We start from the raw sequence: 27,321 nt of genomic DNA, 5'->3' as shown, positions 1-27,321 counted from the left end.
TCTTCTAGGGTAAGGAATAGTCATGTTAGTACAAAAATGCAGCATTTGAGCCTAGGACCCTCAAACTTGGTAACTGGCCCTGACTAGGTCAAAAGGGACTGTTACAAGAAAAAATGTTCATCCTGGTGATATTTAATGTGTATGCATATCTGCTCTATGTCAAAACTTGATCATATCATTTAGAGCAATGGTACTCAGGTGAGCGATATAGGGCCATCATGGCCCTCTTGTATTGTTTTCTTAGGAAAAATTGAAAAAAGAGCCATTTTGAAAAAAAAATTGCACCTGTGACAATGAGTCATGAGAAAGGTAGGTAAGAACAGTTTGACATGTGCATTGCTTCCAGGTCCGTATATTTTTTTCAAAACAATATTTCCTTATCAATGATTGACCCTCTTTCGGGCAAAAGAATAATCTTTCAGAAATACATTACTTCAAAGCCCAGTTCCAAACTGTTTAGGCATCACGAGCGAGCAACAGCGTATGAAACGGTAGTGTTTTCTCTATCCGAATAAATTCCACACATTTTTCGCACCGAAGTCTCCCCCCTAAAAACAAATCAAGTACACCATGCCAGTTAAAAGTAGCGCTACTTAGCAGTCAGAATATGCTAAATGAAAACTAACAAGACTAAAGATAAGGTTCAGTTCTACTTAGTTACTTACCAGTTGCTATTTAATTTGAATTTGGTAAATAATCTTCGTGACCCATCCCTGCTTGTTTATATTCGGGTACTCTTCGGATTTTATCGCTACATTTGAAATACGTAAACTGTCTCCGCCAATGAAAACGTCATTTACAACCACCGTCTTGTCATCGGTAATCATGGCAGGCGAAGGTAATTTGCGAAAGCGAAAAAGTAAAATAGCGAATTTGTAATTAACAAAGTAGGATTGAACCTGATTTTCGGTCTTGTTAGTTTGCGTTTAGCCTGTTCTGAACGGTAATAACGTTATTTAAAACTGGCACGGTGTGCTTAATGTGTTTTAGGGGAGAGACTTTGCCCCCTTTTCGACTTAGAAATTCTTGGTTAAGGTTTAGTATGTAAGCTGGTATCTCAGTACCCACTAATGGGAATGGATTGAAACTTCACATGCTTCTTTACTGTCATGATCTGACATGCACTGTGTAGGTCCCATAACTCTACTTTGCATTTTTTTTCAAAATTATGCCCCTTTTTCGACTTAGCAGTTTTTGGTTAAGTTTTTGTATGTATGCTGGTATTTCAGTATCCACTTATGGGAATGGATTGAAACTAATCACACACTTGTTCACTTTATGAGCTGATAAGCGCTATGAAGGTTCCATAACCCTTTCTCCCATTTTTACAAAATTATGCCCCTTTTTCGACGTCTGTATTCATTCAATTGACAAGGCTGTTGAATAGTCGAGCGTTGCTGTCCTCCGACAGCTCTTGTTTTATATATTTTCAGTGCTTAAACATGGATGCCGACCTATTCACAACAAATTTATCACCATTAAAGAATTCAATTTGTATCCATCTTTCCAGAATTTATGTTATTTGGGACGAAGCTGTGTTCGAAAATTAATCAACAACGTCTAAAAAGAGTAGATAGCATTATTATATTTTCCATAAGAAACGTTTTGTTTGCTGCTAATGAACACCGTTTCTTGCACAAGTGAAACCGACCATGTTCTATGAGTGTGTCAATAATGCCCGGAATTGTTTTATATTTCGTCAAAATCGCTACTTTCATTGATATTTTCTCCTTCGCAGTTGATTTGCAGTTAAATGTTAAATTTGAATAATGCCAAGTTTCAAACTCTTCAAAATCAAATTTAACAATGGAATGAAGCTAGAACAAATGATTGGGTTAAAAACAACAAGCTAGAGATATTAAATCAAACTTGGCACAGCTTTTTGGATTAAACAGACAAAGGAAACTGCTGCATCACAACACTCTTTCTTCTGTAGGTTTTTTCTTAACCTTTTTAGCTCACCTGTCACATAGTGACAGGGTGAGCTTTTGTAATCGTCCGTTCGTCTGTCCATCATTCGTCCACAATTTCCTTGCGAACACGATAGAGACCACATTTTGTATTTGATTTTTATCAAACTTGCACAGAACTGGTATGTGCATAATATCTCGGTTCCTTTCGAAAACTGGCCAGATCCCATCATGGGTTCCAAAGTTATGGCTCCTTAAAGGGCCAAAATTTCCCATTTTTGGCTTGTGAACACAATAGAGACCACATTTTGCAATCAACTTTAATAAAACTTGCACACAACTTGTATTGGCATAATATCTTGGTTCCTTTCGGTCACCCAGTCAAATCAAAGGAAAAGCTTGTTAATACTCTTGTTCATTTGATGTGCATGAAACGTGGTCAGAATGTTTGTCTGCATGAAATATTGGATGAATTTTTATCTAGGTCATGTGGGGTCAAAAACTAGGTCATCTGGTCAAATCAAAGAATAAGCTTGTTTATACTGAAGAGGCCACAGTTGTGACTCAATCTTTATGAAACTTAGTCAGAATGTTTGTCTTGATGATCTCTAGGTCAGTTTCGAAACTGGGTCATGTTGGGTCAAAAACTAGGTCAGTAGGTTAAATCAATGGAAAAGCTTGTGAACACTACAGGCCACAGTTGTGAACCAATCTTTTTGAAACTTGGTCAGAATGTTTGTCTTGAGGATCTCTAGGCCAAGATCGAAACTGGGTCATGTGGGGTCAGAAACTAGGTCAGTAGGTTAGATCATAGGAAAAGCTTGTGAAAACTCTAGAGGCCACAGTTGTGATTCAATCTTATATGAAATTTAGTAAGAATGTTTGTCTTGATGATCTCTAGGTCAAGTTCGAAACTGGATCATGTGGGGTTAAAAACTAGGTCAGTAGGTTAGATCATAGGAAAAGCTTGTGAAAACTCTAGAGGCCACAGTTGTGACCCAATCTTTATGAAACTTGGTCAGAATGCTTGTCTTGTTGAACTTTAAGTCAAGTTCGAATCTGGGTCATGTGGGATCAAAAACTAGGTCACCAGGTCAAATCAAAGGAAAAGCTTGTGAACACTATAGAGGACACAGTTGTGATTCAATCTTATATGAAATTTAGTAAGAATGTTTGTCTTGATGATCTCTAGGTCAAGTTCGAAACTGGATCATGTGGGGTTAAAAACTAGGTCAATAGGTTAGATCATAGGAAAAGCTTGGGAACACTCTAGAGGCCACAGTTGTGACCCAGTATTTATGAAACTTGGTCAGAATGTTTGTCTTGATGATCTCTAGGTCAGGTTTGAAACTAGGTCATGTGGGGTCAGAAACTAGGTCAGTAGGCCAGATTATAGGAAAAGCTTGTGAACACTCTTAGAGGCCACAGTTGTGACCTAATATTTATGAAACTTGGTCAGAATGTTTGTCTTGATGATTTCTAGGTCAAGATCGAATCTGGGTCATGTGGGGTCAAAAACTAGGTCACCAGGTCAAATCAAAGAAAATGCTTGTTTACACTCTAGATGCCATGTTTTTTGGTCCAATCTTAATGAAAATTGGTCAGAATATTTGTCTCCATGAAATCATTAGGTAAAACATGTTATGTTGTGTTACTCAAGTGAGCGACCTAGGGCCATCTTGGCCCGCTTGTTTTGTGTGTGATAAAAAGTTATTTTAATGCCAGGGTCAGGGTCAATGTCAGAGTTACTAAATATATATATATATATTTTTAGCTCGACTATTCGAAGAATAAGTAGAGCTATCCTACTCACCACGGCGTCGGCGTCACACTTTGGTAAAGTTTTTCGTACCAGTCCACATTTTGACAAAGTCTTTTGAGATAAAGCTTTGAAACTTTCAACACTTGTTTACCATCACCATGGCCAGTTATAGGCAAGAGCACATAACTCCATCAAGGATTTTGACTGAATTATGGCCCCTTTTGACTTAGAAATCATGGTTAAGTTTTTCGTACCAGTTCATATTTTGACAAAGTCTTTTAAGATAAAGCTTTGAAACTTTCAACACTTGTTTACCATCACCATGGCCAGTTATAGGCAAGAGTACATAACTCCATCAAGGATTTTGGCTGAATTATGGCCCCTTTCGACTTAGAAATCTTGGTTAAGTTTTTCGTACCAGTTCGTATTTTGACAAAGTCTTTTGAGATAAAGCTTTGAAACTTTCAACACTTGTTTACCATCACCATGTCCAGTTATAGGCAAGAGCACATAACTCCATCAAGGATTTTGGCTGAATTATGGCCCTTTTTTACTTAGAAATCTGTGTTAATATTCGTACCAGTTCATATTTTGACAAAGTCTTTTGAGATAAAGCTTTGAAACTTTCAACTCCTGTTTACCATCACCATATCCAGTTATAGGCAAGAGTACATAACTCCATCAAGGATTTTGGCTGAATTATGGCCTCTTTTGACTTAGAAATCTTGGTTAAGTTTTCCGTACCAGTTCATATTTTTGTAAAGTGTTTGACCTATTGCTTTGAAACTTTTATCACTTGTTTAGTATAATAGTCTCTATCTGTAGGAAAGAGTACATAACTCTGTCATCTATTTTAGCTGAATTATGGCCCTTTTTGGACTTTGAAATTGGTTCTGTTTTCATACAAGTCCACGTTTAGTCAAAACTATTTGACATATGGCTTTTAAATTTTGAACACTTGTTTATCATTATGATTTCCATCTGTAGGCAAGAGTACATAACTATTTTGACTGAATTATGGCCCTTTTAGGACTTTGAAATTGGTTCATACCTTGCCATTTAGTGCAAGACTTATTGAAATCAAAGAAATACAGGAACATTGTTTGTCTAATCTATTTATTTCTTTTGTCTGAATATCTGTGGAAATATTTTGACCCCATTCTTCAATCAATTCTTCGAATAGTCGAGCGCGCTGTCATCAGACAGCTCTTGTTATATGATGTGAGCAATGCTCAAATGAGTTATTGTGATCGCACGATGTCTGTCATCTGTCTGTCTGTCGTCTGTTGTCTGTCAACATTTAACTTGTGTATGCGATAGAAGCTGTATTTTTCAATTGATCTTCATGAAATTTGGTCAGAATGATTGCCTTGATGAAATCTAGGTCAAGTATGAATATGGGTCATCTGGGATCAAATCTAGGTCATTAGGTCATATCAAAGAAAATACTTGTTTAAACTCAAGAGACCACATTTTTGGTCCAATCCTAATGAAAATTGGCCAGAATATTTGTTTCCATGAAATCACTAGGTCAAACTTGTTTACACTGTTCTGGTGTGTTTCTCAGGTGAGCGGGCCATCTTGGCCCTCTTGTTTTTTTATCTCACCTGTCACATAGTGACAAGGTGAGCTTTTGTGATCGCCCTCCGTCTGTTCATCGTCCGTCGTTGTATGTCCACAATTTCTTGTAAACACGATAGAGACCATATTTTGCAATCAATTTTAATTAAACTTGCACACAACTTGCATTGGCATAAAGGCTCGGTTCTTTTCGAAAACTGGCCAGATCCTATCATGGGTTCCAGAGTTTTGGACCCTTAAAAGGCCAAAATTTGCTATTTTAGTCTCGTGAACACGATAAAGACCACATTTTGCAATTAATTTTAATTAAACTAGCACACAACTTGCATTGGCATAAAGTCTCGGTTCCTTTCAAAAACCGGCCAGATCCCATCATGGATTCAAGAGTTATGGCCCCTTAAAGGGCTAAACTTTGCTATTCTTGCTATTGCAGCCATATAGAGACTTCATTTATTGTTTGATTTGATACAAACTTGCAAAATATCTTTAACAACAATAGATCTTGGATTCCATGATGAATCCGGAAGATCCAATGATAGGTTTCAGAGTGACAGCCCCTGAAAGAGCCAAAATTTGTTAATTTTACCTTGTGAACACAGTATAAGTGACATTTTACATTCCAGTTTAACCACACTTACACACAACTTAAGTCACAATAATATCTCAGTTTCTTTCAAAAACCGGCGAGATACAGTCATGGGTTCTAGTGTTATTGCCCTATAGAGGTTTCATTTATGCTTTGATTTGATACAAACTTGCACAGAATGTTTATCTAGATGATCTCTAGGCCAAGTTCGAAACTTTGTCATGTGGGGCAAAAACCACGTCAAATCATAGCTCGTTAACACCTAGCTTGGAGGCCACATTTATGACCCTATCTTCATGAAACTTGGTCAGAAAGTTTATCTTGATGATTCCTATGCCAAGTTTAAAACTGGGTCATGTGGGGTAAAAAACTAGGTCACCCAGTCAAATGAAAGGAACAGCTTGTTAACACTCTTGAGGCTACATTTATGACCCTATCTTCATGAAACTTGGTCAGAATGTTCATCTTGATGATATCTAGGACAAGTTAGAAACTGTTTCATAGTGGGTCAAAAACTAGATCACCACTCAAATCAAAGGAAAGGCTTGTTAATGATGTAGAGGCCACATTTATGACCCTGTCTTAATGAAACTTGGACAGAATGTTTATGTTGATGATTCCAAGGCCAAGTTTAACAGGTGAGGAATGTAGGGTCATTATGACCCTCTTGTTTTTGCTGGAATCATCATCAAAATTTTGTGTCTTTTCAATAACTTTGGTTTGGGTAGAGATATTGAAATGAAATGGTCCATTTGAATTGTGAATTAGATATATCAACAAGTGATCCTTTGGCACTGAAACATACATTAACTGATTAAAATCATTCTGTATACACAATGTAATAAATATGTTCTTATTTCCTAACTCGCTATGCTCAAACATAAATAAGTCATTTACCCCATAATCAAAGTAAAGTTGGTGGGGGGAGTAGAAAGATACCAAGTCTCAAAGACTAGCTTGGAGTGGAGTCTGGTTTGAGATCTTAGACCTTGGAGTCTAATTTTGGAGTGAAAATTTTGAGTCTAATATATTTTTTCATTTAAAGTTTGAAAAGTTATTCAGAATAAAAGCAGTGGTATTATCGGTGAAATTTCATAAGACAAAATACAGTAATGATTAATGTATGTTGCTGTTGCTGTTGCAGTCTATAATAAGAATGGTGATTGTTGGTATGAAGAATCAACTTTAATATAACATGAGACTGTAGTTATACTTTTGATTGTTGGAATGATGATGATCTGTTTTATATAATTTTGTTTACAACAGAATATTGATTGTTGTTTGTGTCTTTTGGATGAAAATGTATATCACCAATTATGTTAACGTCATTATATCAGTATCATTGATATCCTGAAAACTCAGGGCTGGGCCGAGGGGGCTCGTGTCCCCCCAGTTGGCTGAGAAGTGACCTATACTTATCAGAGATGCACCCAACTATTTTAGCAAAGAAATAATATTCTCTCAAAATTTAGACCCAGAAACTCACCAGAGGCCACCATTTCATATCTTATTTCAAATTTCAAGACCCCCCTGACCCCCCTCCCATCAAGAGTGGGCTAACCCATCCATTACCTAAGAATTTTTACCTATAAATGCACCATTTCGTACCAGTATTTCAAAAATTTCCAGGGGGAGAGCCCCTGACCCCCCTAAAATGAGAGGAATATCCAGCAAATGCCACTTTAAGGCCACAATTTTATACCTCTTTTTGAAACATTTCATTTCAAAGGGGGGCCTCACTGAACCCTAAAACATGGGCAGAGTCCCCCTCCCAAGCTCTTGGCTTGGAATGGTGCCCCCCCCCCCCCCCCCCCCCCCCACACTAGTCAAATATTTCGGGATCCTGACCTGAAACCAATTTATCACCTTTGACAGACAAAATCAATCATCCAACACTCTTAAAGAAAGGAAAGAATTGTCTAAATTTTAATCATCATCATTATCATTAACAACAATACAAACACCTAGATCCATCATCAATAACAATAACATCAACAAACTGTTATTCTTCCGACCACAACTGTTTTTCATCTTGTCCCTAACTCAAAATTTAGACCGAAAAAATGCACCAGAGGGCACCATTTCATACCTGTATATAAAAAACTTTCTGCAAGGAGACCCCACTCTTCCCTTCCAGCACTGACAGAGACGCCTTTGTTCTGGTGTCCCCCCCCCCCCCCCCCCAAATATTTCTGGATAAATACCTTCATACAACTATTTTTTCCCATTAATCTCTTATCGGTTATAGCAACTAGGAGGCTAAAATGTTTTGTCAGTGTTCTTACAATTAATGCTGGAATTCATATGGTCTACCTGTGAAACATTATAATCTCTCTGTAAGAAGTTCCATTCCGCATTTGCATATTCCACATTTTACTCAAGGTGATATCACCACATTCACTACAAGAGGACTATGAGGCCCTAAGCCACTCACTTGACCTTGACATTTTCATGAGCATCCATCAAGTGGTGCATGAAAATAACTTGTTTTAACATTATGTTTTCTTCCATTTTTGTTTTGGCCCCCTGAGTTCAGTAAAGTGGAAATGTTTCAGCAAACTTTAGAAAGGTTGCTTCTTACAAAGTTTGGTAAAGACCCATCATCTGGTTTATGAGAGTAAGACATTTACAAGTTTTTCTGTTTTAGGTGAGGCAGTCACTATATGCTACCAAGCAGTATTATTAAATGACTGCTTTTATGAATTGCTGGTCCATAGTTTGTGCTATTGACCAGTCTATAGTTCAGTATTAAATTTTGCTGTGCTACAGTCAGAACTTGATGAAAAACTAGATGTGTGTGCTACAGTCAGAACTTGATGAAAAACTAGATGTGTGTCCATAAGGTAGCAGATGCCAGTTTTTGGACTTTTCGCAAGCCGGCCTGAGAGACTGTCTTCCTTCGATTCAGCAGAAATCAACTAAACAAAGAGATTTGAAAGAAATAAAGCATATAGTTATCATGTATTTGTATGCTTTCTTAATATCCAGTAGAAATATTTGCCATTGACTCTGTAGTCCATACATAGCTAATAGGGAAAGATAGGTTCTAGTAAATATGGGCCAATTTTCCAAAATATTACCATATTGCCTTGTGGGGAAAGCAGGAGTCCAACCATGCACAGTGCCTTGAACACAAACCTCTCCTGTACCTATTCTGCATAACAAAACTATCTGTCAACCAATTACTTTTTTCAGTACTCCTTATTGAATTAGGCCTCTGTTGATTTGACATTTGCACATTCAGCCAGCAATCAATATTCACAGTTTCGCATTTGACCAACTTCAGGACACTAATTCCATTAAGGTCAGCTGAATGCTTGTCAGGAGTTTTTTTAAAATGTCCATTACACAGCACCAAAGCACAAAATCCGCATTGAATATCATTTTGAATGAAAACAGGGCCTTCAGTTTTGACGCTTACCTTTATTTTAAGATTTTGACCTCCGGCCAATTCGCATCTAAGGCTGGAAACTACCAACTGCTACTTAAGACACTGGTGCCCTACTTCCTGTCAATGCACAAGGTTTCATGACTCTAGGTGAAATATTTTTTAAGACAACTGCAACGCAAACTTTAAACACTTTTAATATGATGGGATTTCTGCCATCAGATCTGAAACACAGATATCAAGTTTTATGAAAAAAGCAGTTTTTTTTATCACTACATGATTGTGTGTGCCACAGTATCAGCAGTTTAACAAGCTCAGCATTATTTTGACAAGGAAGTTGTTTCTGTCATTAGAAAGATAGTGCATACAGTTTTTCACAGCAGAACAATCATTAATCAAGAGTGGCTGCACCTGTCTACATCCTATCCACTATTTCAGACATGTTAATATACTGTCAGACAATACATAACTTTCTCTTGTTGATTTTTCACCAAATGACAAACACAGACAAACAGTAACTTTTATATGAGATGCAGCACATGTAGTACACAGAGAATCATCCGAAATATGTTGGGTACCATAGATACACATGTATAATGCGCACTCCCTGATTTTAGCCCAAAATCCTGGGGGAAAAAAGTTTTGGTCAATTTTGAGGTACATGGAAAACGAAAGTAGTGTTTACATAGACACTTGTAATAAATTTTACCTTCGCAGCGGAGAGCAGCACCAGTATCAAACTGCATGGAAACAATTGCACACATTCTGCACCTAGCCATGCTGTGTCAGACAGTAGGTAGAAACAATTACACACATTCTGCACCTAGCCATGCTGTGTCAGACAGTAGGTAGAAACAATTACACACATTCTGCACCTAGCCATGCAGTGTCAGACAGTAGGTAGAAACAATTACACATCCCTGCACCTAGCCTTGCAGTGTCAGACAGTAGGTAGAAACAATTACACCATTCTTGCACTGCCCTGCATTGTCAGACAGTAGTAAGACAATTACACACATTCTGCATATGTCATATGTGTAAGAATATATATATATATATATATATATATATATATATATATATATATATATATATATTATACCAGATTTATATAGCGCCCTTTTCATGATAAACACGTTCAAAGGCGCTTTACATACAGCAACTGCAGCCACACAGGGCGCGAAATCATCCTCTACTAGTACAGACACAGAGCAATCTGACCAGAGGGACAGAGTGAGATAAAGCCCCCAGAACAAACAGAGAGAACATTTCAGATACAGACGTGTCCGGCTAACTTAGCCTAGCTCTTTTCGAATAGACAGTCTGGTTCTTTAACGTGCCCGGTGTATAGCACCGATACCCGCGAAGCTGTCTTCCCTGGGAAGAACCAGTACAGGCCTCTAGATAGGTGGGAGACACTCAAGAGCATCTCAGAAATTTTTAAGTGCCTGGACCGGGATTCGAACCCCGGACCTCTGGATTGACAGTCAAGCGTTGTTACCACAAGACCACCGGCCCACCTTGTATGTAGAATTAATTGCACACATTCTGCATCTTGTCATACTGTGTAAGACAGTATGTAGAAACAATTGCACACATTCTGCATCTTGTCATGCTGTGTAAGACAGTAGGTAGAAACAATTGCACACATTCTTCATCTTGTCATGCTGTGTAAGACAATAGGTAGAAATAATTGCACACATTCTGCATCTTGTCATGCTGTGTCAGACAGTAGGTAGAAACAGTTGCATACGTTCTGCATTTAGTCATGCTATGTTAGACAGTAGGTAGAAATAATGCACACATTCTACATCTAGTCACGCTGTATCAGACAGTAGGTAGACCTTTGACTTTTGCTCACTGATAGTATTAACTCTATTTCCCCTTCAGTTGTTAAAATATAGGGATGTTTGACTGAATCTAAGTAACCTATGGATGGATCTTCATGAAACTGTACTCAAATGTAGATCACTATTTGGCAGAAGTGCATAAACAACTTTCATCAGGGTCACTGCAGAAACTTCAGAGTAATTGCCCTTTAGTTGTTTCACAATCCATAAATTTCCATATAAAAGAGAAGTCCATTGATGGATCTTCATTAATTTCAAAACAAATGAGTTATTGTCCTTTGGTTATTGTACATAACTTGTGTATATCTGGAAATTAGATATCTCCCTAATTCACAAAACAACCTGTTTGGTGGGGGATAGAAATGCACTGAATTTGCTTGTTGTACTTCGATTTATTGCTGTAACACACTAGGTAACCGGATATGTTCGGCACAGGATGCTATGTTCAGCGCAGGATTGATACATTAATTTAAAAACTTTAGAGGGGTTAGTATTCTCCTCATTTCGGTCTATAAGAACAAATGACCAGTAAAATCAACTCACTAACCTTATCATGTAATAAATGAAGTTTCCAAAGCCGATTTAAAATCCTGAAAAGATGCCATTTTAAGAGAAAACCGTGATGTTAAATGTTAACCTTTATGCCAGTTTCGACAATTATAAAGTTTATAGCCACATTTCTTTGAAAATATTACTAAACAAAGACAATATCTTTATGGACTATATTTATCAGTCTTTCCCTCGTCATTCTTTCAAATTATAATATCTTAATCTTACACCATATACATGAAAAAGGCGATGTTTGGCGCAAGATGAAAATATTTGGGTGATGTTAGGGAGCAGGTTATTGTAAACTTCATCACAGATAGCGCAATGACCGTTTTTGATGCTGACAGGTGAAGTGTTTATAACGATTTTATTCAGATGGAGTAGGACGTGTATATCTAAGAATATACAGTCAGTTTTTAGTGATACACCTTCTGAATACATGTATTGCTGCCTGTAATTTCTGTTACCATTAAGGAAATCCCTCTGTTAGGGAAAAGCTTGTCATACAACCAGGCATTAAGAGCCTTATGTTATTGCAAAGCCAACAAATACTAGGTTAATCTATACTCATTGAAATTATTGTTTTTATTTTTTAGCTCGACTATTCAAAGAATAGTAGAGCTATTGGACTCACCCATGCGTCCACGTCCCGATTTGGTTAAAGTTTTGTATGTAAGCTGGTACCTCAGTAACCACTTGTGGGAATGGATTGAAACTTCACACACTTATTCACTGTGATAAACTGACCTACAATGCACAGGTTCCATAACTCTATTTTGCTTTTTTACAAAATTATGCCCCTTTTTCGACTTAGAAATTCTTGGTTAAGGTTTTGTATGTAAGCTGGTATCTCAGTAACCAGCTGTGGGAATGGATTGAAACTTCACACACTTGTTCACTGTGATAAACTGACCTATATTGCACAGGTTCCATAACTCTGTTTTGCTTTTTGACAAAATTATGCCCCCTTTTCGACTTAGAAATTCTTGGTTAAGGTTTAGTATGTAAGCTGGTATCTCAGTACCCACTAATGGGAATGGATTGAAACTTCACACACTTGTTCACTGTGATAAACTGACCTACATTGCACAGGTTCCATAACTCTATTTTGCTTTTTTACAAAATTATGCCCCTTTTTCGACTTAGAAATTCTTGGTTAAGGTTTTGTATGTAAGCTGGTATCTCAGTACCCACTAATGGTAATGGATTGAAACTTCACACACTTCTTTACTGTCATGATCTGACATGCACTGTGTAGGTCCTATAACTCTACTTTGCATTTTTTTTCAAAATTATGCCCCTTTTTCGACTTAGCAGTTTTTGGTTAAGTTTTTGTATGTATGTTGGTATTTCAGTATCCACTTATGGGAATGGATTGAAACTAATCACACACTTGCTCACTTTATGAGCTGATAAGCACTATGAAGGTTCCATAACCCTTTCTCCCATTTTTACAAAATTATGCCCCTTTTTCAACTTCTGTTTTCATTCAGTTGACAAGGCTGTTGAATAGTCGAGCGTTGCTGTCCTCCGACAGCTCTTGTTTTATATATTTTCAGTGCTTAAACATGGATGCCGACCTATTCACAACAAATTTATCACCATTAAAAAATTCAATTTGTATCCATCTTTCCAGAATTTTAATGTCATGTCCTGCATGTATCTCATTTGGGACGAAGCTGTGTTCGAAAACTAATCAACAACTTCTAAAAAGAGTAGATAGCATATATTTTCCATAAGAAATGTTTTGTTTGCTGCTAATGAACACTGTTTCTTGCACAAGTGAAACTGACCATGTTCTATGAGTGTGTCAATAATGCCCGGAATTGTTTTATATTTCATCAAAATCTCTACTTTCATTGATATTTTCTCCTTCGCAGTTGATTTGCAGTTAATCATTCTCTGTCGCATCACCTTTAATTACGGATTTCTTAGTTTGGACTGTCTTAAGTACGGATTTCTTTTGGACTGTGTTCAAAATCTGTTGAATTTGTAAGCAATTGTAATAATTCTTTGTTGTCTTGGGCATGTTCTTGTGATATTACAACAATTTTATCCCTTCTTTTTAGATTAACATGTATGAACTTTGCTGTCCTTAGAAACCTGTGTCATGTGATACTGGTTTCACATTATAGAATAGTTTTGTCTGATACCCTGGTTGTCCAGTACAGTATTCTAGTTTCATTTCCTTATATTTTAGGCAGTCACTTTGTGACTCTCACATATATGATATACATGTACAGTGACATCAATGTTGACACACTCATCTACGTTTACATACAATATTATAGTTATTTTTACTGGAATAAAGCCTCCAACACTGTCTGATAAAGTAGTTTAAGCTAATAAATGGCCTAAATTCTACTGTTTTAAAGAAACCGTTACTCCTTAATGCTGAGGAGTTAATATGCTAATGCTGAATTAATTGTTTCCTGCAGCTACGTATATTTTTAAAGCTGCAACATTTCTTTTTTATGCCCCCAGCATCTACTGATGCGGGAGGCATATAGTGATTGTCCTGTTCGTCCGTTCGTCCGTCCGTACGAGGTTAACCAAATTGGACACGTTTCGTCTATCATCAATACCCCTAACTAGAATGACTTGATACTAATGCAGATGTATCCTGTGACCATTCCTCATCTTCAGACATCACCTGACCTCAGTTTGACCTTGAACTTGACCTCGTTTTGGACTTAGGCTGCTTTGTATTGACAAGGATGCCACCGGGGGCATCAAGCGTTTATTGAACGCAGCTCCTTGTTAAAAAATAAAAATTCATCTGGATAAATCTTTACATGCTTCGAACATCTGAGAGTACTTAATGTTTATATAACAATAAATGGTCTTACTAATGGCAGACACAATTCTTCTTTTATTGAATTATGCACAAAGACATAAGCATGAAAAAAATAATGTAATATCCTGAAGAAATCAAATAAAAACAATAGACACAATTGCTTGACAGTGTCCAAATTGGACTCTGCATTCTATCTTCTAAATATATATAAAGGAACATGTCTCCAAATGGAAAGCAGTACAACTTGTACTAAACCGTTAAATACATACAGCAAAATCTATTAGATATAAAAAATTTGTTTGACAGCGTCAAAAACGGTCATTGCGTTATTTGTGATAAAGTTCACAACAACCTGCTCCCGAACATCCCCGCAAAATTTTTATCCTGCTTCAAACATCCCCTTTTTTCGTGTATATGGTGTATTTCAAACTTAAAAATCTCCACTAAAACACCGATTTAGACATTATGATTTGGAAGGATGACAGGGAAAAGATTGATAAATATAGTCCATAAAGATATTAGTTTTGTTTTGCAATATTTTCAAAGAAATGTGGCTATAATATATAAATATTGCATTCCTGAGAGGGTGATATGAAACATGTTCACCGCGAGATATATGAATATTGACCGAGGCGCCAGCCGAGGTCTATATTCATATTTCGAGGGGTGAACATGTTTCATATCACCCTCTCAGGAATGCAATATTTATTTTATTATACCGAAAACGTATAAGGGTCAAAGCATTTACTGGAAAATCAACATAATAGAGCTAATGTATTTAACATTAAAAAGTAATTACTAACCAAATAATGAAGACAGAATTAAAGAGTCTTACTTGTTAGCACTCATAATTTGTGGCGACTTTGCTTTGTAATTAGACATTTTTGATAGATTTAGTCGAGACGTTTGTAAGCATATCGCTGACTCCTATAATTATTCTAATATTTCAACATTGCGTCAATCAGTAGCATTCGAAAAACGGCGATAACTTTCTGTTTTCTAAATGAAACATATAAGTGTGAGCACTCATTTTCTTAGTTAGATCATTTCCAAACTTATTGTGGTAGTTTCGATTCAATATTTGATGAAAAATTGTTTTTGAAATATTTTGCACGTAGCATAAAAAAGAAAATTCAGCCGTGTTCGCACATGCAAGAGCACCAGAAAAGGGTAATTCAATCCTAACGTATAATTATATAAGCGCCTCGTCTGAAAATTTATCAACTCCGTCTTTTAATCAATTCCAAAGTGTCAATCTCTCAACGGGTGATATGAAAAAATAATATCACATGCGCAGAAAAACAAAATAACGCTGTTGCGCATGTGATATGAAATTATGGATCATATCACCTGCGCAGAAATTGAAAATTACGATTTTGCGCATGTGTTATAAAATCACTGGGGAATATGATATATTATTCAAGTTAAACTAATGGGAAATTTGCATTGGACATTTATGTGAGGTATAATAAACTTAATTATCGCATAGTGCGGCAGTTTTCCTTTGATCTTTGCAGTATGTTAAACATGGTAACACACATTAATACTACAAAATCTGTGCTGATATTTTACAAAACTGTTACGATATATATCAACACAGAAATCTCTATAGAGTTTCATTAGAAAGAAACTGTTGTGATATATATCAGCACAGTAAAACTGTTCCGATATATATCGCAACACTTTTTAGCTCACCTGACACAAAGTGACAAGGTGAGCTTTTGTGATCGCGCAGCGTCCGTCGTCCGTCTGTTAGTCCATCCTTGCGTGCGTGCGTAAACTTTTGCTTGTGACAACTCTAGAGGTCACATTTTTCATGGGATCTTTATGAAAGTTGGTCAGAATGTTCACCTTGATGATATCTAGGTCAAGTTTGAAACTGGGTCACGTGTGGTCAAAAACTAGGTCAGTAGGTCTAAAAATAGAAAGACCTTGTGACCTCTCTAGAGGCCATATATTTCACAAGATCTTCATTAAAATTAGTCAGAATGTTCACCTTGATGATATCTAGTTCAAGTTCGAAACTGGGTCATGTGCCTTCAAAAACTAGGTCAGTAGGTCAAATAATAGAAAAACCTTGTGACCTCTCTAAGGGCCATATTTTTCATGGGATCTGTATGAAAGTTGGTCTGAATGTTCATCTTGATGATATCTAGGCCGAGTTCGAAACTGGGGCACTTGCGGTCAAAAACTAGGTCAGTAGATCTAAAAATAGAAAAACCTTGTGACCTCTCTAGAGGCCATATATTTCACAAGATCATCATTAAAATTGGTCAGAATGTTCACCTTGATGATATCTAGGTCAAATTCGAAACTGGGTCACGTGCCTTCAAAAACTAGGTCAGTAGGTCAAATAATAGAAAAACCTTGTGACTTCTCTAAAGGCCATATTTTTCATGGGATCTGTATGAAAGTTGGTCTGAATATTCATCTTGATGATATCTAGGTCAAGTTCGAAACTGGGTTACGTGCGGTCAAAAACTAGGTCAGTAGGTCTAAAAATAGAAAAACCTTGTGACCTCTCTAGAGGCCATACTTGTGAATGGATCTTCATAAAAATTGGTCTGAATGTTAACCTTGATGATATCTAGGTCAGATTTGAAAGTGGGTCCTGTGTCATCAAAAAGTAGGTCAGTAGGTCAAATAATGGAAAAACCTTGTGACCTCTCTAGAGGTCATATTTTTCATGGGATCTGTATGAAAGTTGGTCTGAATGTTTATCTTGATGATATATAGGTCAGGTTTGAAACTGGGACAACTGTGATCAAAAACTAGGTCAGTAGGTCTTAAAATAGAAAAACTTTGTGACCTCTCTAGAGGCCATACCCTTAAATGGATCTTCATGAAAATTGGTCAGAATGTTCACCTTGATGATATCTAGGTCAAATTTGAAACTGGGTCACGTGCCTTCAAAAACTAGGTCAGTAGGTCAAATAATAAAAAATCCTTGTGACCTCTCTAGAGGCCATACTTTTCATGGGATCTGTATGAAAGTTGGTCTAAATGTTCATCTTGATGATATCTAGGTCAAGTTTGAAACTGGGTCAACTGTGGTCAAAAAACTAGGTCAGTAGGTCTAAAATTAGAAAAATCTTTTGACCTCTCTAGAGGCCATATTTTTCAATGGATCTTCATGAAAATTGGTCAGAATTTTTATCTTGATGATATCTAGGTCAAGTTCAAAACCGGGTCACATGAGCTCAAAAACTAGGTCACTATGTCAAATAATAGAAAAAACGACATCATACTCAAAACTGGGTCATGTGGGAACAGGTGAGCGATTCAGGACCATCATGGTCCTCTTGTTCTCTTATCCTGGCCAGCTAACTGAGGCCCTATCGAGGGAGTATAATTTTTTCCTTTCAAAGAAAAGATGATTTTAGCTCCAATTTACAGTTCACAGAGAAAGAATTATCACAAACACCTACATTTATAAAGTAAAAGAATAAATAAACTAGAATATTTCAAAGACTCGATAGTTATTTCCAAATTCAGAAATACATGAAATTCTGCGATTTCTCAAATGTTCCTTTTTCTTTTTTTTTTTCTTTTTTTTTTACAAACAAAACAACAAGTTTTACAAAATGTTTGGCCAATGAAATGCAAAGATTTAAAACCAATCCAGAAATCTGTTGGATACTTTTATCTGGGGAACACATTTTCTAAAACAGAAGTTTTAGTGTTTCAGTCAGCAAGGCACAGAAAGGGAATCAAGTGTAAAAATAATAATAAACAAATTTAAATGAAAATAATATATAAATTTTAATGATAAAACAGTTATAATATGTAATGCTCATGTGTTACGAGGATATATCAGAGCTAGGGGTACATCTCGGTATTTTTCTCTGCACAGTAGGCCTCGACGATATGTGCAGAGAAAAATACCCTCGATGTACCCCTAGCTCTGATATATCCTGGTAACACATTCTCACACATACTATAACTATTACTAATTGCCGAAACTGGCGTAAAGTTTAACATTTAACTTCGCCATTTATCCTTAAATTAGCATCTTTTCAGGATTTTAAATCGACTTTGGAAACTTCATTTATTTCGCGATAAGGCTAGTGAGGTGATTTTACTGGTTAATTGTTTTATAGACCGAAATGAGGAGAAAACTAACTCCATTAAAGTTTTCAAATCAATGTATCGATCCTGTGCCGAACATAGCATCCTGCGCCGAACATATCCGGTTACCTAGTGTGTGTAAGGATCATTGAAAAAATAGTGTGAGATTCCTCATTACTCATGAAATATCATGTATACAGGATAACAGATGTAAACTATGAAATACCACATTTTCAAGTGACATTTTACAAAAGTCCATCAGGGTCGAGTGGTTAATGTTGCTGACTTCTAATCACTTACTCCTAACTGATGAGGCTTAGTTTAAAATTTTGTGGTGAGATAACGTCATCCAGCTTGCTTATGATAGGCTGGTGGTTAGACCCAGGTGCTAAGTGCAGATAAAAAAATGTATTTAGGGACATCTGAGGTCTTTTTCTACCCTCAGAAGATTTAAAGTCAACATTATGACCTTTATTTGTGTTGATGTGAAGTTAAAAAGCAACAAAAACAGTCACATTAATTTTACATGTTGTTAGTCTGTACTGTTATTGCTACAAGTTGAATATGTGTGAGTAGTCAGGAATGTATACTGCAACAGCTTGTTGTTTGTACCTTGATTAGGTTCATTCATAATGTTTCAGAATCAACGCCATTCCTGCGTGCCATACAAAAGTCCATGGTGACTCACCTTCTAGATCTGCCAAGTAAATTCACATTTACATCATTGTTGGATATGTGGGTATGTATGTTGAGGTTGATCAGGTCTTTTGATTGATACATTTTTATTAGCTCGACTATTTAAGAATAGTCTAGCTATTCTACTCACCCTGGCGTCGGTGTCGGCGTCGGCATCGGCGTCACACCTTGGTTAAGTTTTTGCATGCAAGTACATACAGCCATCGATTAAAGGCATATAGCTTTGAAACTTATTTTTTCTTTTTCTAGGTCAATTACCAATCTCTCTGGGTCAAGTCCCATAACTCTGACATGTATTTTGAGCAAATTATGCCCCCTTTTGGACTTAGAAAATTTTGGTTAAAGTTTTACATGCAAGTTACTATCTCCAAAACTAATGCAGATATTGATTTGAAACTTCACATGTGTCTTCGGGGTTATAAAACTAGTTGATAGCAGCAAGTCCCATAACTCTGACTTTCATTTTGGCCAAATTATGCCCCCTTTTGGACTTAGAAAATTCTGGTTAAAGTTTTGCGTGCAAGTACATACAGCTATTTCTAAAAGGCATATAGATTTGAAACTTATTTTTTCTTTTTTTAGATCAATTACCAACCTCACTGGGTCAAGACCCATAACTCTGACATGTATTTTGAGCAAGTTATGCCCCCTTTTAGACCTAGAAAGTTACTATCTCCAAAACTAATGCAGATATTGATTTGAAACTTCACATGTGTCTTCGGGGTTATAAAACTAGTTGATAGCAGCAAGTCTCATAACTCTGACCTTCATTTTGGCCAAATTATGTCCCCTTTTGGACTTTAAAAATTCTGGTTAAAGTTTTACATGCAAGTTTCTATCTCTAAAACTAATGCAGATATTGAATTGGAACTTCACATGTGCCTTCGGGGTTATAAAACTAGTTGATAGCAGCAAGTCCCATAACTGATATGCATTTTGGTCAAATTATTCCCCCTTTTGAACTTAAAACTCTTTTGATATTTAACCTTTTTGGGTAATATTTTCCTGCTTCTGAGACAATATTTCGAATAGTCGAGCTTGGCTGTCTTACAGACAGCTCTTGTTTCATTGGATGTCTCTTTAAATATAAGAAATTTACCATTCACATGATCATTTTAAAGAATAGGTGGTAAAATAAATTTTAAAACTTTGTTTCTTGATTAAGTTTTGAATTCAGTTCTAATTAATAGTGTATTTTCTGTTGTAAGTTATTGCTTACAGCAGAAAGTTTTAAAATTTAGATTCTAAGTTTATTTTTTAGCTTACCAGAGCACAAAGTGCTCAAGGTGAGCTTTTGTGATCGCCTTGTGTCCGTTGTCGTCGTCAGTCGTCAACAATTTGACTGTTAACACTCTAGAGGTCACAATTTTGGCCCAATCTTAATGAAACTTGGTCAGAATGTTACCCTCAATAAAATCTTGGACGAATTCGATATTGGGTCATCTGGGATCAGAAACTAGGTAACCAGGTCAAATCAAAGGAAAAGTTTATTAACACTCTAGAGGCCAAATTTATGACCCTATCTTTGTGAAACTTGTTCAGAATGTTTATTTTGATGACCTCTAGGCCAGGTTCGAATCTGTGTCATGTTGGGTCAAAAACTAGGTCAACTGGTCAAATCAAGGGAAAAATTTGTTAACACTCTAGAGGCCATATTTATGACCCTGTCTTCATGAAACATGGTCAGAATGTTTATCTTGATGATTCCTAGGCCAAGTTTGATTCTGGGTCATGTTGGGTCAAGAACTAGGTCATTAGGCCAGATCAAAGGAAAGTCTTGTTATCACTCTAAATACCACATTTTAAGTTTGAAACTCATGAGAATTGGTCAGAATGTTTGTCTTAATGACCTCTAGGTCAAGTTTGAATCTGGGTCATGTGGGGTTAAAAACTAGGTCACCAGGTCAAATTAAAGGAAAAGCTTGTTCACACTCTAGAGGCCACATTTTTGACCCTATTGTCATGAAACTTGGTCAGAATGTTTATCTTGATGATCTTAAGGCCAAGTTTGAATCTGGGTCATGTTGGGTCAAAAACTAGGTGACTAAGCCAGATCAAAGGAAAATCTTGTTAACACTCTAGAGACCACATTTTAAGTTTGAAACTCATGAGAAATATTCAGAATGTTTGTCTTGATGATTTCTAGGTCAAGTTTGAATCTGGGTCATATGGGGTCAAAAACTAGGTCACCCAGTCAAAGTAAAGGAAAAGCTTATTCACACTCTAGAGACCACATTTTATGACCCGGTCTTCATGAAACTTGTTCAGAACGTTTATCTTGATGACCTCTAGGCCAAGTTCGAATCTGGGTCATGTGGGATCAAAAACTAGGTCACCCGGTCAAATCAAAGAAAAAGCTTGTTAACACTCTATGAGGCCATATTTATGACACTATCTTCATGAACCTTGTTAAAAATGTTTATCTTGATGAGCTTTAGGCAAGGTTTGAATCTTGGTCATGTGGGGTCAAAAGCTAGGGCACTAGATCAGATCAAAGGAAAATCTTGTTAACACTCTAGGGGCCACATTTTTTTATTCAATCTTCATAAAACTTGGTCAGAATGTTTGGTATCATGAAGTCTTGTATGATTTTGTCTCTGAGTCATGAAATCATTGACAGGTTTTAATCTGGGTCATTCAGGGTCAAAAACTAGGTCACTAGGTCAAATGAAAGAAAATGCTTGCTTACACTCAGGCCACATTTTTGGTCCAATCTTAATGAAAATTGGTCAGAATATTTGTCTTCATAAAATTTGACAGGTTAAAAATTAGGTCTGGTTGGGTAAAAAACTACGTTACTAGGCCAGATCGAAGAAAAAAACACTAGAGGCTACATTTTTGCTCCAATCTTCATGAAACTCGGTCAAAATGTTTATCTCTTTGAAAACTCAGACGAGTTTGAAACTGCGTCATGTCGTGTCAAGAACTGGGTCACTAGGTCAAACATGTTTGTCATGGTGTGTTACTCTGGTGAGTGACCTAGGGCCATCATTGCCCTCTTGTTGATGGTTTTAGGAAATCAAAGCATAAAAGCAAAATTGTTCCATAAAAGTTTTGTAAAATTGAAAAAGAAACAACATTTTTTATTGAGCAGTATTTTTTGCTAAGAAAAAAAACATTTTAGACCATAAAATTGAAATTATAAAAGAGATCTTAAAAATTTAGTTCCTACATGAGTAAAAGTTAAGTAACCAGTTGAGCTGAAATAAACTTAAGGCCTTAAAAAAGATTGTTTTCAGTAACATGCTAAAAAAATTAGGGTTGTTAGGTCAGTAATTTTTTTTTTTTTTTTTTTTTTTTTTTTTTTTTAATAAGTGGGACTTTTTGGAAATTATTTTTGTGTCAGAAAATGAATAGAAATGAAGGGGTTATGCCTTTAGAGCATCAGTAAATCACTGACCATGTTTAAAGCATAAAAAGAGAAGTTTTGCAACTTTTTGTTAAAAAGTTGGAAAAAAAATCTCCAAAGCCATAAAAATATTTAGGGTCGGGCCAAAACAAACAAGTCTTTTAGGCCTAACACATAATACTGTTGAAAATTGTCAGAAACAAAGCAGTTATGTTTTGCAATACTCCTTGGCTTATTTGTACAAAGGTATTTGCCTATGTTTTATACAATACCTTTGTATATATATATATATTTTAATTTTACCTTTGATAAAAGCGGGATATGGGTGCTTCATAAACAAAACAAGTATATACACAATGTTTAATTTGTTTTTAAAAATTGTGTGTGGTTTGATCTGTTTTACTGATGAATACGTTCATTCAGTACTTGACAATAAACTTCTGTGAAAAGTGAAGAAAAGCCCAGGTGCAGATGTTTGCTACTTTGACAGTCTGGAAAATGAGTACTCTGAATAAACATCAGGAAACTTTTAACATGTTTGTAAAATGATAACTTTGAACAGGTGAAAGTTGTACACATTCTGAACATAAAGTCTGCACAAAGTAGTAAGCAGTTTATTCATATTTAAACTGCAATACTTTCTGTTTCAGGAGATGAGTATACGGAAAGCTTGTGCACAGACATGAAAACAAGGACTGGTTCTGTGTATGAACTGTCAAACACGCCATCTACTCTGTGTAATGGATTCTGTTCAAGAAACATTCTTGATCAGTATATTGGGTTGAGATCTGCAAAATAAAATGATATTCTAAGTCTAAAATATTAATTTTGTTATGCCATAACAATAGACTTTTTGCCACACATTTCTGCTCTTTCAGTTTACCAGGCAATAAGCCATTATTTAATGGTATTATTGAGACATGGAAACATGTATCAGTATAAGGTTGAAAACAGTCCTAGGACTGAGTAATACATTGACAAAGACATACATAAGGGATCTCCAAGCACCGCTACAAAGAGTGAATACTAGTTTTTACATTCATGAAAAGGGAATATATCGAGCAGCTTTATAAAATGTTTACTGGAATATTATAAATCTAAAACGGTATAACAGTATACATATACAACAACAAAAGGGTTGTAAGCCCCTGGAGGGTACACAAATTAGTGTAAATGCAGGATGTGGTTGTGGTTATAGCCGTCTCTCACCAAGTTCAGAACCACACTTTGGATGTAGAATTCTTCATGTGAGGAAGCTATCCAGCTGCCTTATGGAAGCTCAATGGTTTTACCTAGGTGCCTGCGTGTAAGGCCAGAGAAAATAAATTTCTATATTCTCATCCAAATTTCGGGAAAGGATGGGGTGGGTGGGCACTTATTTTTTTCATTCTTTAATTTGGAAATAAAGGAGACCTCAGGACAAATTAGAAAAAAGCTGTATTGATAATGCTAGTGAATATTGTTGTGTCTGAATAGCCTGTATATTCAAAACTCTTTTTAGTGTACATAAAAAAAATAATTTCATGTCATGAATGATAATTTTACTTATAATGTGATGATAATCCTTTTTTTTTTTTTACCTTGGCTGATTGTATCCTGTACGAAATATGTGAAAAATAAATATTTGTGTGTTCAGTGTATTTTTAAATTCAAAATATTTAGTCCTGTCAAAGTAAAATCAAGTTTTTTCAAGAAAACAATCAATCTGTGGAACAACTGGTTCTTTCTGCTATGCATGTGCTGAAAGCTTAAAATGCCAGTGGAAGCGATAATGATGCTGTCGATCTTCAACCTTAATTACAGACACTTGGGGTCAGGACGACACCCCACCCATCCTCCTCCGCCCCTGCCAGCTGTTAGCCAGTATTTTTAGCATTATAACACACACTGAGCATAGGTGACGATTATAAAATAGGTTTTGTTTTAGAAATGCACTTTTCTACAATCAAAGCTCTTCCAAATTCAAGATTTGCATCTGTGAAACTGACACTGGGAACACTTGCACTGGAATCACTGCTTTTTACCATGCATGTCATAAACCAGGTACCAAAATTAATATGCTTACAACTATATTAAACCGGATCGTCACTTCCTATGATAAAAGTCCAATTTTGGTATCCACCTAGGATATCAGTTCGCAGGGAAGTGTTCCATAGAAATAAAATTGATCAATTAATTATAGTTATTGATTTCTCATCGGAACCCTCCCCCACCGACAGGATAGGTGGGGGGGGGGTCCTGACCCTGAGTGTCTGTGACCTTAATAACAAAATGCATTGTAATTTGACATGAAAATTTTTTAAACGTTTGTCTATTAAATGCACTTGACAAACTTAACAAATTTTAGTCCTATATCCATGAAACAAATAGCATGGAAGTGCCGCCTGCTTTGCATGTGAAAATGGTTCTTTGGGTTTAGCAGTATATCACCAAATCACAGAAATGTTTGGTAAAGAAACAACATTTTTACCTACAATCTACCTGTCTAATACATTACCTTACTGTCCTGTACCATTGGATACTTAAGATATTCTTAAAAGTTTATAAAAGAATGCCATTTGTAAAGAAATAAAAGTAAACAATTTTTCAAATCGATGTTTAACCAAGTTATGTGAAGTTTAAGCACTGGGACATTCTTGCAATTGCATCAAAACAAAGACATGTAACAGTTCTTTAAAAATGGTGAGTGTTTAAAGGCATTGAACTATCCAGAAGAAGTATCGCCCCCTTCATGCAATCCCTTTTCAGAATTCAATACATATCTGAGCAAATTGATGATGCTTTTTTAGACTTATTTATATGTTTTATATAAAGTTTAATTTTTAGCTCACCTGAGCACAAAGTGCTCATGGTGAGCTATTGTGATCACGCAGTGTCCGTCGTGCGTGCGTCAGTTCGTCCGTCCGTACATCGAGTCATCTGTCTGACGTCAACTATTGTGTTTAAACGACATCTCCTCCAAAATGACTGAATGGATTTTGATGAAACTTGGCCTGGATATTCCTGGATGGTCCTCTACCAAAATTTTTCAAATGGTTCCACTTGGTTGCACATAGGGGCCACCAGAGCTAAAAATTGAAAAATCTTCAATTGACATCTCCTCCTAAACCACTGGGCCGAATTTGAAGCAATTTCACAGAAATGGTCCTTATGTCACCCTCTACCAAGATTGTTAAAATTTTACCGATTCTTCAAAAAACATGGCCGCCAGGGGGCGTGGTAACTTTTCCCTATATGTATATAGTGGAAATCTTCTTGTGTGAAACTACAGGCCCGATTTGAAAATAATTTCACATAAATGGTCCTTATGTGACCATCTACCAAGATTATTCAAATTATTCCAATTCGTCAAAAAACATGGCCGCCAAGGGACATGGTCACTTTTCCCTATATGTAATTTATTTTTATGTATATGGTGGAAATTTAAAAAATCTTCTTGTTTCAAACTGCAAGCCTGATTTTAAAATAATTTACACAAATGGTTCTTGTGTGACCCTCTACCAAGATTGTTCAAATTATTCCGATTTGTTAAAAAACATGGCTGCCAGGGGGCGTGGTCACTTTTCTTCTCTGAATCTATAACAGCTAGAGCCTTGATATTTGGCGTGTGATATCAGATTTGTAATGTCTACCATAATTGTTCAAATTATTGCCCTAGGTTCAAAAGTGTGTGTGACATGTTTATAATATAGGCTAACATAGAAGAAACCTGACTCTGTACTTATACAAACACACCTGGAGCCTTGTACACAGGTGAGCGTTTTAGGGTCATTGACCCTCTTGTTATTCATATTAGTTCAGAAGGTAATGAACAGTGATCATGTTATTTATTCCGCGCGATGTGAATGTCCTCAATGATGATATGTTGTTCCCCCAAAACCCCACCCCCAAACCCCAAACCCCTCCCATTTATTTATGTTGAAAAGTTGTCAGTAGTTGCAGAGGAAAGGTTTTCTTTGCAAAACTCAGGAACACTGGACTGGATAGATTAACTCAGTCACTGTCCTTTTGTAACTTAATTATCTTGTACAACAAACATAATTTTAAGCTGGTACTCAACCATCGAATTTTGAATATCATGAGTAAAATCTACCTACCGTAATCGGCCGAATATAGGTCGCACTCGTGTATAGGACGCAGTGAAAAATATCAGCAGAATTCTGGAAAAATGCTTATACCCACTTATCACTTATCCGAATTTATGTTTGTCCAAAATTCGCTATAGTTTCTACGAACTCGCCAGTTTTTGATAAATCATTGTTGATGTTTTTTCATGTTGTGCAAGTATTTAAATTGAAAACCATTGTAAGCACTTAACTGCCGCATCCTCTGATCACTCCATGAATATTGACACCAGTGAAAACGAAAGTACACTTTGGCACGTGGCGGCAAAATGACTTAATTTTAAGACTGGTTTGCAAATTGTTTTGAAAATTATTGATCAGCAACTATGATCATATTGGATCAGTCTAAAATCTCGCATGCACATGTTTACAATTGCCTCTGGGTATGATTAAATGGTTAATTGTTTACAGATTGTGTGTGTGTTGAGTTTTTTTATAGTCGCCACCAGTTGATACCATATGGGTGACTTGTTCTACAATTATTTCCCTCCTCCTTTGTAACATCGTCTTTTCTTCACTCCCGTTAGTTGTACTACATAATTATGTGGACTACAATTACGTTGTGACATCTGTTATGTGGTGCCTTCTTGTGTTGAAATCTGCGTTGTTATGTTGAATCTGCGTTGTTATGTTGAAATCTACGTTGTTATCTTTCTACAGT

At 36.3% G+C, this 27,321-nt stretch overlaps 1 protein-coding gene across 5 annotated transcripts in view; it reads left to right on the top strand.

Moving 5' to 3' along the window:
• The window catches only part of LOC123534966 (mediator of RNA polymerase II transcription subunit 15-like), a 286,252-nt gene extending 262,080 nt beyond the window's left edge, over positions 1-24,172 (top strand). For all 5 annotated transcript variants that reach the window (XM_045317469.2, XM_045317467.2, XM_045317468.2 and 2 more), the window contains 2 exons: positions 19,133-19,230; positions 23,187-24,172. In XM_045317469.2, coding sequence (XP_045173404.2) covers positions 19,133-19,230; positions 23,187-23,222 — 134 coding nt within the window. In that variant the 3' untranslated portion in view covers positions 23,223-24,172. The remainder of the gene's footprint in view (positions 1-19,132; positions 19,231-23,186) is intronic.
• The last annotated feature ends 3,149 nt before the right edge of the window (positions 24,173-27,321 follow it).

This window comes from Mercenaria mercenaria, chromosome 12, assembly GCF_021730395.1.
Source record: "Mercenaria mercenaria strain notata chromosome 12, MADL_Memer_1, whole genome shotgun sequence".
NCBI lineage: Eukaryota > Metazoa > Mollusca > Bivalvia > Venerida > Veneridae > Mercenaria > Mercenaria mercenaria.
The sequence above is the reverse complement of the archived record's forward strand: the minus strand, read 5'-3'. Positions and strand labels throughout refer to the sequence as shown.